Source organism: Phyllostomus hastatus, unplaced genomic scaffold (assembly GCF_019186645.2).
Source record: "Phyllostomus hastatus isolate PE091 unplaced genomic scaffold, TTU_PhHast_1.1 phas_contig_209, whole genome shotgun sequence".
NCBI lineage: Eukaryota > Metazoa > Chordata > Mammalia > Chiroptera > Phyllostomidae > Phyllostomus > Phyllostomus hastatus.
The window spans coordinates 23,172,056-23,188,174 of record NW_025333735.1 but is presented as its reverse complement, the minus strand read 5'-3'; the positions used below and the strand labels follow the sequence as shown (position 1 = coordinate 23,188,174).

The window sequence follows — 16,119 nt, the reverse complement described above, 5'->3', positions numbered from 1 at the left end:
AGTGCCGGCCTGGGAGGCCTGTCACTGACAGCATAGAAGAAGCCTCTCTCATTAAAAGTCCCAAAGCCCACTGGCCAACCTTAAGAAGAGATTTAAGGCCACCCAGAAAATATCCTTGTCCACACCTTGATTTCTGAACCAATTGATAAATAAAATATAAGAAAAAATGAGGTGGAAGACCAGACTCTAACCTCTACTATTAGATAATTTAGTTTATAACTCTGCAAATGTGCTTCTGAATCACACAGGCAAATTTACCCAGCACTGGCAGTGCTGGACAGCCACAGGCCTTTCTGGCCTTTCTGCATAGGGTCTGCCCTCCCAGGTAGAGATGAGTTAATGCAGGTTCAGATGGCTGCGTGCCCCCTGCCGGTGCCTGTCTCCCTATGTGAGAGAGGTGAGGAGGCAGGTGGACTCATCCAGTTTCTCTCTCCAATCTCCACAAGAGTAAGGGAGTGGAGAGTGGCCACGGTCTAAGGAAGGGAACAAATGACAGGCATGAAGTAGCCTCTACCTCTTCCCTTAACATTCATCTTTGATGCCTACCTTCCTTCATTTATTCAGCCTTCATATACTGAACACATGTCATGTGCCAAGGACTATGGTAACTGCTTGGGATACAGAGAAGATAATCCCACTCTAAAGAAATGTGGGATTTATGGAGGGAGGCAGCTGGTAAGTGGGTAGTTCACTCGATGATGCTGGGACAGTGGCGCACATGGGTGCTGCTACAGGAGGACCTGGGAGGGAGTTGGGTCCAGGTGCAGGGCCTCAAGTAAAGATTTTCTTGTGGAAGGGTGACTTCTAAGCCACTTAGTAAAGATAATATTTGGGCATTTTAAATCTGAGAGGGAACACAGAGCTTTTCTTCAGAAACCAGCTTGTGGACTGGGGATGTATCTAAAATTGGATTACCACTGAGTGAAAATTTAGGGCAAGAATATAGTTTCATAAATTATGTGCTTTCTTAGAAATTAAAACCACAGGATAGTTGGATCCTGCTTATCAGTGTATTAGAGCAAGAAGAAACAGTATGACAAAGTATGAAGTACAGATGTTTAACATCCCAACAGTGTGTCCAAAATTGATTAAAAAAAAAAAAAGAGTGTAAAAGTAGAAGTGGGAACACATGCCCAGGGTTTCCTGTATTACTAGCTGTCCTGGGCCTTGACGCCCTTATCAGTTAATGGGAATAACACCCACTCTCCTAGGCAGATTGTCAGGATGAGCTGGGGTGACAGATGTGCTGTGTGGTAGATAGTTAAAAGTCCAAGGCATTATTTTAATATCCTCTCATAATGAAATACAAATGGATGCCAGCCTAAAGCAGAGTATGTATTTTTAAACTAATCAGTTGCCTCTGGCACCAATACTCAACGTTGCAGCCGTGGCCAGAAAGACAGGGTAAGGTAGATATGGGGAAAAATTTGCCTATGAGATAAATACATTTTAATGGGAAAAAATCCTTACCCATGCCACAACAAACGAGAGGAGTAATGGTGGAGATAACAGTTTTGCTCTCTCTCAAGGAAAGCTTTTGCACTGTTGATTTATTTTGAGAAAATACTATGCCAGACCTCTTTAGAACACCATGGCAAATGGAAGGGATTACCTGTAAGAGTAATTCCCAATGATGTGTTCTGTTCCCGCTGACTGACTGCCTTTGTGGTTTCGATACCCAGTGAGAGGACAACACTTCTTTCATTCGTTCAGTAAATAGTTATTGACCACCAACTGTACGCTAAGCAGTGTTCTAGGTGCTAGCTTCAGCAGGAAATGAGAGAGATTGAAAAAAAAAACAACCCCTGATCATATGCAGCTTTTATTTTAGAGAGGGAGGACAATGAACAAAATAGCAGTAACAAAGGTAGGAACGATGTGAAAATGAAGCAGGGAGGGTGGGATCCAGCTATAAACAGGGTGGTGGGAGAAAGCCCATCTGAGTAGGGAAATCTGAACAGAGACCTCACAGAAATGAGAGTGTGAGCCAGGAGACTGTAGTGGGGAGAGCTTTCCAGCCAGTAGGAACAGCCCAGAGGCCAGAATGGTGAGAACAAAGTAAGAGGAGGAGAGTGAGTGAGCAAAAAGTGAGTCAGTGAGCAAAAAAGTGACAGGGGGAGAGGTTAGAGAACTAAAGTGGGTGAGTTTGGGAGCTCAGAGGACAAATAATGTAGGTTCTTATAGGCCTTTGGCATTTGCCGAGTGAAATGGGGAGCGGAGCAGAGGAGTGAGACTGCCTAGGTTTTAACAGAAACACTTTGAAGGCTTTGTTGAAAATACATCACTGTGGGCAAGAGTTAAAGCAGGGAAACCAGTTAAGAGGCTGTCTATCTTTTATCAGTAAATATAATGGGTGCCTTCTACATGTCAGCCACTATTCTAGGCACAAGGGATGCAAAAGTGAACAGAACAGTCCCCTTCCCTTGTGGAGCTTACATTTTTGAGGGAGGGGACAACCAATCATTATAAGTAAATGGATAAATTAAGGACCAGTAAGTACAATGGAGAAAACTAACTCATGGGAGGAGGTGGTACACTATTGCTATAATCTAGGCCAGAGTTGCTAGTGACCTGCACTGGTGCAGGGGCTATAGGATTGGTGAGAGATATTTCATATTTCAAAGGTGAACCTGATAGGATTTACTGGCACATTAGATGTGACTTGGTGGGGTGGGGAAACCCTAAAGAAATCAGCAATGACCCCTAGGTTTTTGACCTGAGTAACTAGAAGGATAGACTTGCCATGAACTGAGATGGGAAAACTGAAGGAAGAGCAGATCTGGATGACGGATGGGGACCAGAAGTTTGGTTTTACCGTGTCTGAGATGCCTATTAGGTATCCTACTGGTGAAATTAATTATATTAGCATCGTGTGGGCTGCAATTCTTTGCAGTTTGCTGAGTTTTTCCACATGCATCATCTCATTAATTGGGAAGGGATGCCTTTTCAAACATGTAATACAATGAATGGATATACCTAAGAGTGCTTGGGGACAACAGCTCAAGAACAGGATAAATCTCTCATTATGTCTGGGGCTCTTTGTGGTATGATCATCCAAAATGCACTGTTCTTTTTCTTAATCATATTGTAAGATCCAATTTTTATGTAATAGATTTACCACAACATAACACTATAAAACTGGACTTTTCCAGAAAAGAAATTAAAGATTGGCATCACAGCCTAGAATTATAGTAGAAAGAAAAAACACTTTTGAATTATGAAGGAAGATAAAGCATGTATATTGTCCTTTTTAAAATTAACTAGGAACACAAAAACTCAATTTAAAAATGTGTAGAAGACTTGTAAACACTTTTTGTCCGTGACTTCTTAGCCATGAACTTTTGATTTTTTAAAACTAGAATTTTATTAAAATAGGAGCATGGAATGACAAGTTTCCTTGTTTATTTATTTTTTATATCTCCATTGAATGAATATGAACCTGTTAATCAAGAATATAACAATAATCTATGATGGGGGTGGAAATTTTCTAGTGTAACAATTGACATATATTCAGTGCTTTTTGGTTGCAAAACTGTTTTACACATATACATTCTCTCATTTCAGCTTCCTAAGATTCCTATGAGGCCAAGATTTTATAGACAAGGCCAGGATTTTATAGACAAGGAAATTGAGATTTGAAAGTGGAGGTTACTTTCCCAAGATTGTACTTCCTTGTAGCTCGGTAGGGACTCAAACACAGACCTTTCCGTGGTGTTTCTACTACTTCATGCTGTACCTGAACTAATTACAAAGCAATGTGACACAGTTTCTGATTACCTGGGAGCCACAACTGCCTGCTGATGTCTGAAATTAATAACAGCAGCAAAGTAGTGAGCTTTTACTAATATGTCAAGCACTTTAAAAAATGTTTTCATATGTCTTATCCTGTTTGAATCCTCACAGTAATCTTATGAAATAAATATTTGAAATGGTAATAGCTTAATTAAGAAAGATGGGGCAGAGAAAGATAACTTTCTCAAGATCACTCAGCCAGGTGTAGCAATACCATGATTCAAACCCAGCCACCTCGACCCTGTAGTTCATACACTTACTTGGCCACAGCACCCTATAAGTATCTTTACTTTAGTCCAGAGCTTCCATATGTTAGCAGTGAGAACCCTACCAAAGAACTATACAGGAAGATGTTAGTGGTCATTTATACTTTAGTATGAATTGGTTTCTGTTGCTGAGAGTAACTCCACTTATCAAGGAAAGGAAGAGAGCAGAAACTTTGGAGGGAGATAAAACAACAGCAAAAAGGTGAAAAATAGGAGATGTTGACAGATTTCCTTTATTCTTCAGGACTGTCCAGAGCTTGGACTGTTAGACCATAAATTGGTTCAGCCTCTTCAGAGGGCAGTTTAGTTTTCCATTCGTGTGTGTGTGTGTGTGTGTGTGTGTGTGTGTGTGTGTGTGTGTTTTCCATTATCTATAAATGTAAACTATGCATATAGTTGGGATGTAAGCAAAGACATACCTCAAGTAATCATTACAACATTGATTATAATAAAAGACTGATAATACCAAAATATCCACCAATATGATATACATTGGGAATCTTTTAGAACTAAAGAGATGGGTCTATATGAATTCGTGGAATAATCTTTGAGCTATATGAAGTCAGCAAAGGAGAGTGCTAAGAAGTGTGTATAGCATACTACCATAGAATGGAGGAGAAAAGTATACACATTTCATTTTGTGGTGAAGGACAGAAACTGGTTTGTTGGGGAATAGCTCATTAGTACCTTAGTCAATGAGGATGAAAGATATTATTGACTTTTTATATAAAATATAATGATTTCTTTCATTTTAAGGTATGTGTCTAATCCCTGTAGTGCCCAAAACACACATATGTGGCAGGGGATGAAAGCTGTTCATAAAATCCTTGGCAGTTTTTATACATCTAGATTTTACTCTGCTAATCTGAACTTGGAGTATGGCAGTGAGAATGTGTGTGCTTTCCGGTACAGCGTGGTAAAAGTCTTCACCCCTCACCGATAGCAGAGCATTCAGTACAAAGGCAGCATCTTCACTCTCAGTAGCCACTATTTGGTCACACGTTCTGCCTTAGGAACCCACTGAGTACACATGCACTATCTTAAATCACAACTTTTCATAAATACTTTTTTCAGAGTATTTCCAATTTGCATATAGTCCAAATTTTTAATGTTTAAATTTGCACAGGAAAAGGAAAAAATAATTATTGAAAACGAAGCACTTTGATAGGTATTTTGGTATGTGTTATCTGAGTTGCATTTGTTTGTTATAAATCTGCAAAATTGGCATTGTCGGCCCTTGTTTAAAAAAGAGGAAACTGAGACTAAACCAGGACTCAAACCCAGGTCTGCTGGACTCCAGAACCCACTGGCTTCAAGAGGTATTGCACACCTTTCCTCCAAAAATCCAAAGGCTCCACAAAACAGGAAGAACAGGAGAAAAGAGTGTAAGACATGAACATTGTGAAGGAGTGAGAAAGGAGAACAGGCAATGGAGGATGTACTCATTGGGGTATCTCAACCCATTCAAGTCTTCTTTTTGTCTCAATATTTGACTTTTTCAGATGACAGCTGAGTTTTGATATGTTCTTTATAAAGGTAATGTACAGCAGTGTTGAGAACTTAAAATATATAGAAAAGTATGAAAAGGAAAATTTTATCCTCCTATAACCCACAACTAATGACATTTTGGTCCTAATTTCCCCCAGTTTTTTTAGTGCATGTGTGTGTCTGTGTGTGTATCCATGTGAGTGTGTGTATCCATGTGAGTGTGTGTCTGTGTGTGTCTTTCTGTGTGTCTGTGTGTCTCTCTGTGTGTGTCCGTGTGTGTGTGTATACACACACGTAAGATGATGGCAGCCCACCAAGTACAATATTTTGTATGCTGCTTTCTTAATTGCTATTTTATACCTTTCCTATTTCATAAAAAAGTTAGGAAATGTGATTTTAAATCATTTTCACTGTTGTCCCAACCTATGGGATGTCTTCTTGCAGAGAGACTGAAACAGGTTAGCTGGGTTGCCAAGATCACCTTTCTTGTAAGAGACTGAACAGACTCAATCCAGGATTTTCTGATTCTAGAATTTATTTTCTACTGACTATATTGCACTGTTGCAAAAATGAAAGTATTATTTGGGACTTTCAGGTTCCACTTGTGTTTATTTTACTTAACATTAAAAATTACTGGAAGGTATTTTAAAATCAGTCTTCAGAGATAATAATTTTTGTGCATATTTTAAACATGATTAATCATGATAGATGTATCTGTGTACATATATGTACATATGCATACATATATACAGTTTTGTGAGCTGATTTTTTATTCATTTTATTTCATTTTCTAAACATGCGGTGGTATCATTATTTTAAAACACTTCTAAAGGCTGCAAAATATTTCAACATATGAGTGAAGCATTAACTTAAAACTTGGGTTCAATTGGTTGCTCTTGTAAGTAATGCTGTAATGAACATCCTGGAGCATAAATTTTATCTGTACTTTTAAGTATTTGTGGAGGATGAATTCCTAGAAATAGGTTTCCAGGGTTACATTGCCTTTCCAGGGGCTACAGAAGCCTTTCAAAGGGAGCAATCCAATATATTGATCTACATTTCTTTTTTTGTAAACCCCAGCTCCATCCAGGGGTTATTTTCTGTAGCTATTTAATATAACATTCACCCGTTCCTCCGATGTACGTTGTTGCTTCTGATCAATAACTATGTTCTGTCAATTGAACAGCACACAGCACACGCAGAAAAATAAATGACAGATACAGAATTTGGGTTAGCCATCAGAAGTAAATTTAAATGAACTGAAACAAGGCTGTATTCTTCCCCTTTAAAAATAGTACGAAAAGAATATTATAGGCCATTTAAACAAACCATGTGCAGGAAATACTCATTGTACAGTGCCTCTTTATGACACAGATTTTGGTGACATAAGGTCAAAGTGCCACGAATTTACAAGTTGCTCAGATCCCTTGCTCTCTGTCTGCACACATGAATTGTCTTATACCTTCTTTTCTGTGTGTTTTACCCCAAATCACCATGTTGCTTAAATACTTACCTCCCTAGGAGGGTCCTTAATATAAATAGAAATACGAGCAGAGCAAGGCCATCTGGCTAAATTGATTCCTTTCCTGATTTTTGTGAACTATTGGCACATTAGGCATGTCATGTAAATTGTTACCATACATGTTAAGTAATGTTAATACATTAGAGTTAGAATTCACCAGCCTTTCAGGAAGAAAGCTGGTGGGCCTGTTGCTCTGTGGTAATTAAGTGGTAAGTAGGCTTTCGTTTCATGCCCGGGACTGCCTTGTTGTTGTTGTCATGGTCGGTAACTTGTTCGTAGAGACAAAAGATTTGCAGAGATAATAGAATGAGGTAACTGACTGCACAGATGCAGTCAAAAATGAGACTTCTGAGTGGTTATCTTCTAGATTTCAAACATCTGAATGTAAACTACAACCTCTATTCAATTATGTGGGAATTTCTAAATCCCTGAGTACTGGATCGTGTATAAGCAAAGGATGGTCTTCCTTGGCTGTATCGTGATACTAATAATGTTAACTCGGGCCCCATAAGCTTGTCAATACTAATAGATTTCTCAGAAGGAAAAAACGCTCCAATATCCTCCAGCATTTCTTCTGTGACCTTGAAAGTAGTGTTGTTCAAGCTCCTAATGAGTTCAGTTGTAGAGGGTTTCATTTAAAAATTAGCCAATCTATTTTCTAATAGTTTCTGCATCTTTTTTTTTTTGAAATGGAAGTTTTCTCACAGGGATTTTTGTTTTTTAAATAATGTGAGAAGGACAGCTAAGGGGAGGGGTAGGAGGAATTGAGCAAAAAGGAAAAAGGACTCGTGGACATGGACAGTGGTGTGGTGATTGGGGGGGAACAGAGGAAAGGGGTAAAAGGGGACTAAGTGGGAATGGGGAAAGATACAATTAAAAAATGATATTATACCAGGAAAAAAAGTAAAATAACATGTGATAGTGCTGTTAAGAAAAACTCTAGAAACTATTTCCATTAGGTATTTAGTCCTCCCACTGTTTGAATTTGTAACTGGATGCTTTCTCAGGCACTTCTTCACTGTCAGGTTGGCCCTGGTAAACAATAAAATTGCAGTTTGGATCTAGGGGATCTATCTGCTCAAGTATGCATTCCTAAACTTGTCTTGATGACTTCTGTCCAATAACTAGCACATCCCTGGGCAGGTATTAGAATCACACTAAGTCTATTGGAGTGCAATTTTACTTTTGACTAGTTATTTCAGAGGGAAATTCCCCACATATAAGTCTGAATTACTGAAAACAAAGGAGCACGTGAGTACATAGTGAGATTTGAGATAGGAAAGGAAAGAGTTTAGGGCATTAGGATGTCTAGTTGTCTTAAGGGTCTTTAGAATGAAAATCTGGTGTCTTTGGTTATTTTAGAAATATTTATTCCTCTTAAGCGAAAAATAAATTCAATAGACTTTTCTACCCTCCATTTTCAAACATTCAGGTCTCTGATCCTTAAAAGTTTATCTTCCCTCACAGTATGGGAAAATGTAACTTGCAACATCTAGTCTTACCTCCTCACCCTCTACAACTGATGCCTCTGCTTCCTCCCTCTGCTCCTTTGCTCTTGCTGCTTCCTGTGTGGCCCTAACCCGCCTGAACCCGTCCACCAACATGTCTTTTCCAGCCTCCCTCTAAAGCCATCTCCGTCTTCTCCGTAAAGCCTTTCCTGTTCTCCCACCAGGATTACCTTTTCTGTCCTTTAACAACCCCACAGGGTTTTATTTATATTACTTTCAGGCACTCATGTTTTCATTCTATGTACTCATCTCTCCCTGTTAGACTCTAACATTTGGGGGAAAGCACTGTGTCTCACTCACCTTTTTATCTGCCTAATGATCACTAGAGAGAGGGAGAGAGGGAGAAAGAGAAGGGGGACAGGAGGGAAGAGAGAGAACAGCGAGAGAGAATATGAATGTATTAAAATAGCTCTCTTTGGTGCACTCCAGAGGTTAGACTTGGAATTTAAGGGAATGGGGAAGGGCGTGTCCACTCCTTTCATATAGGTGGAGTCTCTGATGAAACAGAACGCAAATCTCTCCTAAAACTTCATGTCAGTTTGTAGGTCAGACTAGGGTTTAGGGGACTTCATTGCTTCTGTGTCTGGAAGCAAATTCAGAGCCTCAAAGTTCACCAGGTCTCTTAAGTTTTCTTTTCTATCAAGGTGCCTCTCCATCATTTGCCCCCAGCTTCTGTGGGGAAGCTGGCTATCGCTCCACTCAGGCCTCTCGGGCCGACGTGCACGGCCCCACCACCTCCACATGGGCCCTGGGGCAGGGAGGCGGGTGGTGGGGGGGGGTACTGTATCCACAGGACAGTTCTACTTTCACACTCACGCTCCACGCAAATCTATGCCAGTTTTCACCCTTTTTTACTTTTCAGTGATTACATGTATTTCAGTGGTTGCTCAATGTGAAGCAGACCTTGAATTTGTCTGCCTACTGTCTGTCAGACTTTAGTGACTTTATTGATATGGCTTTTATCTTAAATGAACATCAGCTGACATTAGTACAAATATTTTAACATCTTAGTATCTTTTTCTTTAGTCATTTGTTTTCCAAAAACAGAAAAACTCCAAGCATATTTATTCAAAACAATTCTACCACCTCCTTAACACAGGTCAGTTATGATGGTTGGGTGAGGGCTTGTACAGACTCACAACTGAGTCATCTGGAAATACCATGATTCCGTTATCCAGACACATCCCTTATGTCTTCTTATCCAGAAAAACAAAAACAAACAAAAAACAAAACTAACAAAACCCAGCAAAAGATGACATTCTGTTTGGCTCACAGGCAGTCAGTCATATCCACTTCCGAGGATACAGAGGCTAAGGTCTCCCAGGGACACCTGCATGGATGTTAGGAGCAGTGCTATTGGGTGATCTTGACAGCCCCCCCGCCAAGAAAAAGATTCCAGGACTCTCACAGGCCCTGTAATACTACTGCTTATAAAGAAAGAACTGTTCTTGAACCATTCCCCCAACTGATCACACTGACCAGGACTTGTAATGCCTATGTCAGTAATTTTCAACCTTCTTCATCTCATAGCATAATAAGCTGATTAATAAAATTTGGTAGCACACCAAGGAAGTATACTTTTTTTGCCAATCAGACAAAAAATAGGTATGATCTTTATTCATTCACACTGGACTGCTATTGTTGTGTTGACTGTTTTCATTTATTTATTTGACAGTCTAAGGGAGAAAAGAGGTCAGTGCTCCCGACTAAATAGTCAGGTATTGCATGTTTTAAAAATTCTTGTGGCACAGCGGTTGAAAATCACTGGCCTAAGTGAAGGATTATGCAATAGAATTAGCAATGCGTATGATAAGTGGGCAATAGAGAAGAATGGGGTTTTCTGTACATGTATCAAATTCTGGTCTGGGATTTTGATATTAACATTGTAGTTAAGGCCAAACTAAAACTCTTAGATAAGGTGAAGAAATACATTAGATAGAGGGAAAATATGATCACATTAGTGCATATAAAAGCTGGTGGAAGTCTGTTATAGGAATGTTCTTCATAATGTTAAGAAAATGGTCCATGGTGCTGTTGCTCATGTAGGTAAAACAGCTGCTAAAGAAAAAAAAACCCTCATCATTTCACTTCATTTCAGAGCAGCCAAATAATCAATAATTTGATTTCTGATAGTCATGTTTGCCATGAGGACTTTTATAATGAGATGATATAAGCAAATTGATTTCCCTGTTGACTTTATCAGAAAATTATCAAATGCCCATGAATTTTTCCTCCAGATCCTGAAAAATGCCTACAGTTACTTTCCCAGAAAATTATTTTCTGAATCTCATGATTTCCTGAAGCTCTTCTTCCAGCACTTGGTTATTGCTGTTGTAAATAAGGCAAGAATTATAATTAAGAAAGATATGAATGTGATATAAGAGCATAAGCACAGTTGTATATAATTAATTACCACACTGCCCCCTTGACTTGATTTTATATTCACCCTGAAAGCTCTTAACTGTGCATGTGTAATTGATTCACTATGGTATAAGTGGTTGTTTTAATAAAAAGTTTTATTTGAGGTTTTTGTTCAATAATATCACTCACTTCTTCCACTGTTTCTTTGGGAAACCCAAATCCAACCTTCGTCACATCATTTCTGGAACCACATCCCATCATAGGTGAACACTCTGCCTCTAGCAGGTACAGTAATGGAAGCTGAGTCAGAATTCCTTTCTTCCTTCCCTTGTTTTTCCTGTGTCCTTGATTTTCCTCAGAACCTAGCTTTCTATAGAATAAATTTCTCTGGGCACCACTTGTTCCATTTGATAACTTGGATACTCAGTGATTCACAGGTTTTTAGAGTTGTAATATCCTTTTTAAAAATGAAATTGCACTACCAGCTCTCTCACCATTGCTCTCTTTTTAAAAGAACTATAATAAACTTTGGAGCTGTTTTAGTAACCTGTGAGAATATTAAAGACCTGACATTTTTTGAAACCAAGATTGCAAGGTCAGTCTCATGCTTGGAGAAGGGAAAATATACAATTGTTAGCCTCATAGTAATTTTGAGTGGCTAAATTATTTGAAGGCCTGTATACACAATTCTACTAGAGCCATCAAACCAAGCGCTCCTATTTCAGCATCTGTCATTAACCACTTAGTGTTAGTACCTTAGCATCTCTTCATGCCTTTTTGCTCCTTCTCAACCTACCTACCTGTTTACCTGTGAAAGAACACTTTTTTCCCCCAACTACTAGCAGGTTTTATAAATCATTTCATCTACTAACTTCCTCCTTATCTCTCTCCCACATCCTCTTTGTGCCCTAGAAGCAAGTAAATTCACTACCAGGTAATTATAATCCATTATTTTTAACATAAAACTTTCAGTTGAGACTTATTAAAGTGTATCAAGCATATCAAAGCAATAGACTAAATGAAGCAATTAATAAAGAGTATTTTTGAGCTTTGAAAAAATTAAATTTCCCTCATACCACTGAGTAAGAGGTGCTTACAGAATTGCTATATGCAGTATTCCTAAATTAGTTCAAGTTCATATGACATAGGATGGGCCAGGGAAAAAATTAGTAGATTCACATTGCTAGATAGTACAGCACCTCATATATTTTAGATCGCTTGACATAAAACTATTTCTGAAACAAACTACTTCTAAAACAAATACTACAGTGTAAGTTTTCTGATTAATAAATATCAGAGGACCCTCGTGTTCACCCCCTGTGCAGTGCTGGTTTGACACAGCTACACCACATGACTGTCATAGATCTGAGTGGTGACTTAGTTCTTCCCAAAGATGACCAACAGGACTTGAACCAAATTGGTGGGAACTTTATCTCTAGACATGTTTAACAAGGGGAACAAGAAGTCTGAGCAGTTTTCAGTAAAACAGAAAATGAAAATAAGAGCAGATGATATCAATAAGGAAAAACAAATCTGGGAAAGGAATTTGGTAGAATTCCCTCAGTTATCTGTGTTTTCTAAATTACAAATCCTTTTCATCTTTTAGATGATGCATGTCTAGAGTTAGTCCAGAAAACTTAGGTGTTTTATGAGTATTGTTAAGAAATTTGAAATTAAACAATAATCTACCTAAAAATTCTAGTACCAAGTAAGAGTGTGAATAAATCCTTGGAGTTTGTGGTAAAAAAGGAAATTGTAGGAACCAAAAAAATGTATATTTGGATTAATGAGCCAATGAAACATGAAAGCCAATTTTTCCAGACAAAAGTAGAGTTCATAAATATAAATATAAATATAAATACCAACAACAGAATTTTTAGGTGCCGTGAAAATGATAGTACACTGAAGTGTGGTATCTGAGGTCCCAGTGTGACATCTTAAAGTCTGTGTGGGCAGGAAGCGTTCTAGGACGGGAAAACTGTGAATGTTAATATTTTAAGCACATGGTGGACATCATAAAGTTTTTAGACTCTCTCCCAGATGTGTAAAGACAGCTTGTCCTAAGTGGCTTTTCACCTCCTTTCTGGAGAACCCATTAATTCCTTCTGTAAAGACTCCTCTTCAATATTTAGCTATCGAAGCACATGAATGTGTCATGATTTTTTGGAGTATAATAGTGTGAAAAGCAAGGTTGCAAAATAAACTGCTTTCCTCCCCTTTCTACCTAATTTCTTTCTCCCTGTGCTCTACAAACTAGGATATCTCTTTCTGACCTCAGAGCTGGTGTTAACTCAGAAAGTGTACTTTGCAAATGTCCTGCATGTTCTACTTCGTATGATACAAGGAGAAAAGAACTCATCTGAACACCAATTTGATATCGTTTTATTCCAACAGTCTTCGGAAACCAGCACCTCTTCCCTTTTAGAATGTCTAAAATGCCCTCGAAAGCCAGATCCCTTTGCTAGCTACAGTGTTTGCACATTTCCTCGTTAATCAGCTGCATAGGCTCGGAGATTGTGTGTTTTGGTGTTGTTTGTGTGTGCAATCTCGTGCTGCTTCCTGAACGCATGTGTCCCTTCCCTTCACAGCCTACTCGACACCCAGCACCTCCCCCGCAAACCGATTCGTCAGTGTTGGACCACGGGATCCAAGCTTTGTAAATATCCCTCAACAGACACAGGTGGGCCGCTCTCATCTTTTCTGTATATGGTGCAGCTTGTTTTATTCATTAGGTGCGTTGTAACTTGTCTTTCGGCACAACAGGCTGCATTTCTCAGCCCGTTTGGTCCCCTTTCCTCCTGACCCCACAGGTCCTGGTCTTTCAGCACATTTCCATGTGTTCTCAGAAATCATGGAAAACATTGCCTGCAATTTTTGCTTCTTGTATTGAGGGAGTAGAAGAGGAGGGCTTTGGGGCCAGAACCACTTTTGCTATGGCAAGAAAGATTTCCCAGTGCTAGATAGTGTGTCTCCTCTTCTAGGAATCTGGGTCTCTCTGCCTGCAAGGAGATAGAAGTAGGCATCTACGAAAACCTGGACTAGAACTCTGGCTGCCAGCAACATCAGAGTGCATGCTGGGAATGGGGGGACCAGCCACTCTTGTGTATTCATTATAAGGACCCCAGGAACCTGGCAAACTTTCTGAAACAAAGGGTTTATGAGCCCTATTAAGTTGCTGGTGTTGGTGCAGAAATAACTGGAAATGTTTGCTACTGGCTACACTGGTACTGGGGAGCAAGGTGGAGTGGGGTGGGAGGGGAGAACAAGTGAGCATAATGTCATATTTTGAGGTAGGTGACTAAGAAAAGAGTATGCTAGGACATCTGGAGCTTGTTTTTCAATAGATGTGTTTTGTGCTAGTATAGGTCAAGGAGAAGAAATCTCTTAATGTTTTGAAATGGCTGTCATACATTGAGAAACAATGAAAGACTTTTGTAGTAAAAGGTAGTGCATGTAGGTATATTTAGAGGTTTGTGAAATAGAATTAGATTCAAGGTTTGAAAGAAACTCCTCTCTGATTTCCTAATTAGTATGTGACCGTATATTATCGTAATTGACATAAAGAAATTATTTTCTCCGTGAGGTTCTCAGCATGGTGGTTGAAAACAATTTCTCCAAGAGATATATATATGCACAAATATATATATGCATGCCTGGGTATGTAATCTCCAGATGCCAGATTTATAACTACTCATCTTTGTTTGCAAGACTTTGACCAGGTGCTTGCTAGTGGACTAGATTTGCCTTCCTGGGTTCATTTGCTCTCTCTGTAAAGGGTTTTAGTTTATTGCTGTGTCGACAGCACGGGTTAAACTGCATTGCATCTGAAGCCTTCCTCACACTGAAGCAGGGTCACAGAAAGTACAGCCTCAGAGGAGGCAGCTGGGAGGAGAGGGGGAACAAAAGGGGAGGGAGGTTAACTCTTGAATTCCCCACTTCTGCTGTTTCTACCAAAACAGGCCCAGTCTGTGGCGTCTGGAATTAACATCTCCTATTCAGTCCCTCCCATAAAGTTGTTCAAGTTTATTGCTTCCTTTCCCATACCTTCAGATACTTTACTGGTGAATTTGAATAATTACCTCAAATGCATTAAAATAGAAGAACATTTCATTTTGTACTTTGAGCTCACGTGTTCAAGTTTAATGGGTGGGGAGAACTGGAGACGGTGGCTTTAATAGTGATGATTTCTTTTCTCAAAGACCCAGTAGTGCTCAGACTACATCATCAAAAACCTCAAAAATGCAGTTTGGAAATGTCCTGTTTGTATTTTACATAGTATCTTTGATATAAGCTATGATTCACTGCACTGAAGGTGTGCCCTGTGTTCCATTTAATATGTTCATCTATAACCAAAATACATTCTGTCCCAATATGGCTTTGTTTCACAAATGCCTTATTTAACCCATAACTGGAACTTCATGATGTTGACCACAAAAATTCAATTCTTAAAAATCCAGATTTTTCACGCATCTGGGTGAATGATGTCATGTAGACCCAGTATTGGCATCTGGAACAGAATTTTTTGGTTTCCATTAAATATTTGGCATCATAGGGACAGCAGCTTAAGTGGTTTTTATCACAGTGACACCTGCCATGTTTGGCTTGAAGAAAGCCATCCCCAATTGTCCTGTGAGAAACTGCTGATGGAATTGCCATTTAAAAAAATTATATATATATGGTAAAATTAGGTAAAAATTATGTGCTCTAAATATTTTAATTTTATGGTGTATATATATTGACTCTTTTTTAAAAAAAGAAACCACTTTCTAGAACCATTTAAAGTGTTCGACATATATAACTATACATAAAAATAATAACATACTTTTTAAAAAGCTCCTTTTTGAGAAAACAGTTAAGAAAATGAATTTTTACAGGAATTTTTTAAGATGTAATTTGAACATAGTCCACAGATTAATAATTTGATAGGTAAGTTTGTATATTTTTTCGATATTGACAATTTTGTTAATAAGGCATGAAATTCGTATTAGCTGGATTACAGGTAAAGTTTTCTAAGTAAACAAAATTTTACTTTTTATCTTTGGAGAAGTAAAAACTGGAGTCACCCAGGCAGATACTTGAGCTTTATAAATGCAGAAGAGGCATCCTGCAAATAAATCTACAAACAAATGTAAAATAAAATGGCCTCCCTTTCTCCCAAAGACCCGTTCCCAGTGGAAATCTT

The 16,119-nt window shown here is 38.7% G+C and overlaps 1 protein-coding gene across 6 annotated transcripts in view; it reads left to right on the top strand.

Annotated features, from left to right (window-relative positions):
- NFIA (nuclear factor I A) overlaps positions 1-16,119 on the top strand; it is a 374,337-nt gene that overhangs the window by 323,759 nt on the left and 34,459 nt on the right. For 4 of the 6 annotated variants that reach the window (XM_045835430.1, XM_045835429.1, XM_045835428.1 and 1 more), the window contains one exon: positions 13,526-13,617. The exons of the other annotated variants lie outside the window; for them this stretch is intronic. In XM_045835430.1, coding sequence (XP_045691386.1) covers positions 13,526-13,617 — 92 coding nt within the window. The remainder of the gene's footprint in view (positions 1-13,525; positions 13,618-16,119) is intronic. 6 annotated transcript variants of the gene reach the window in all.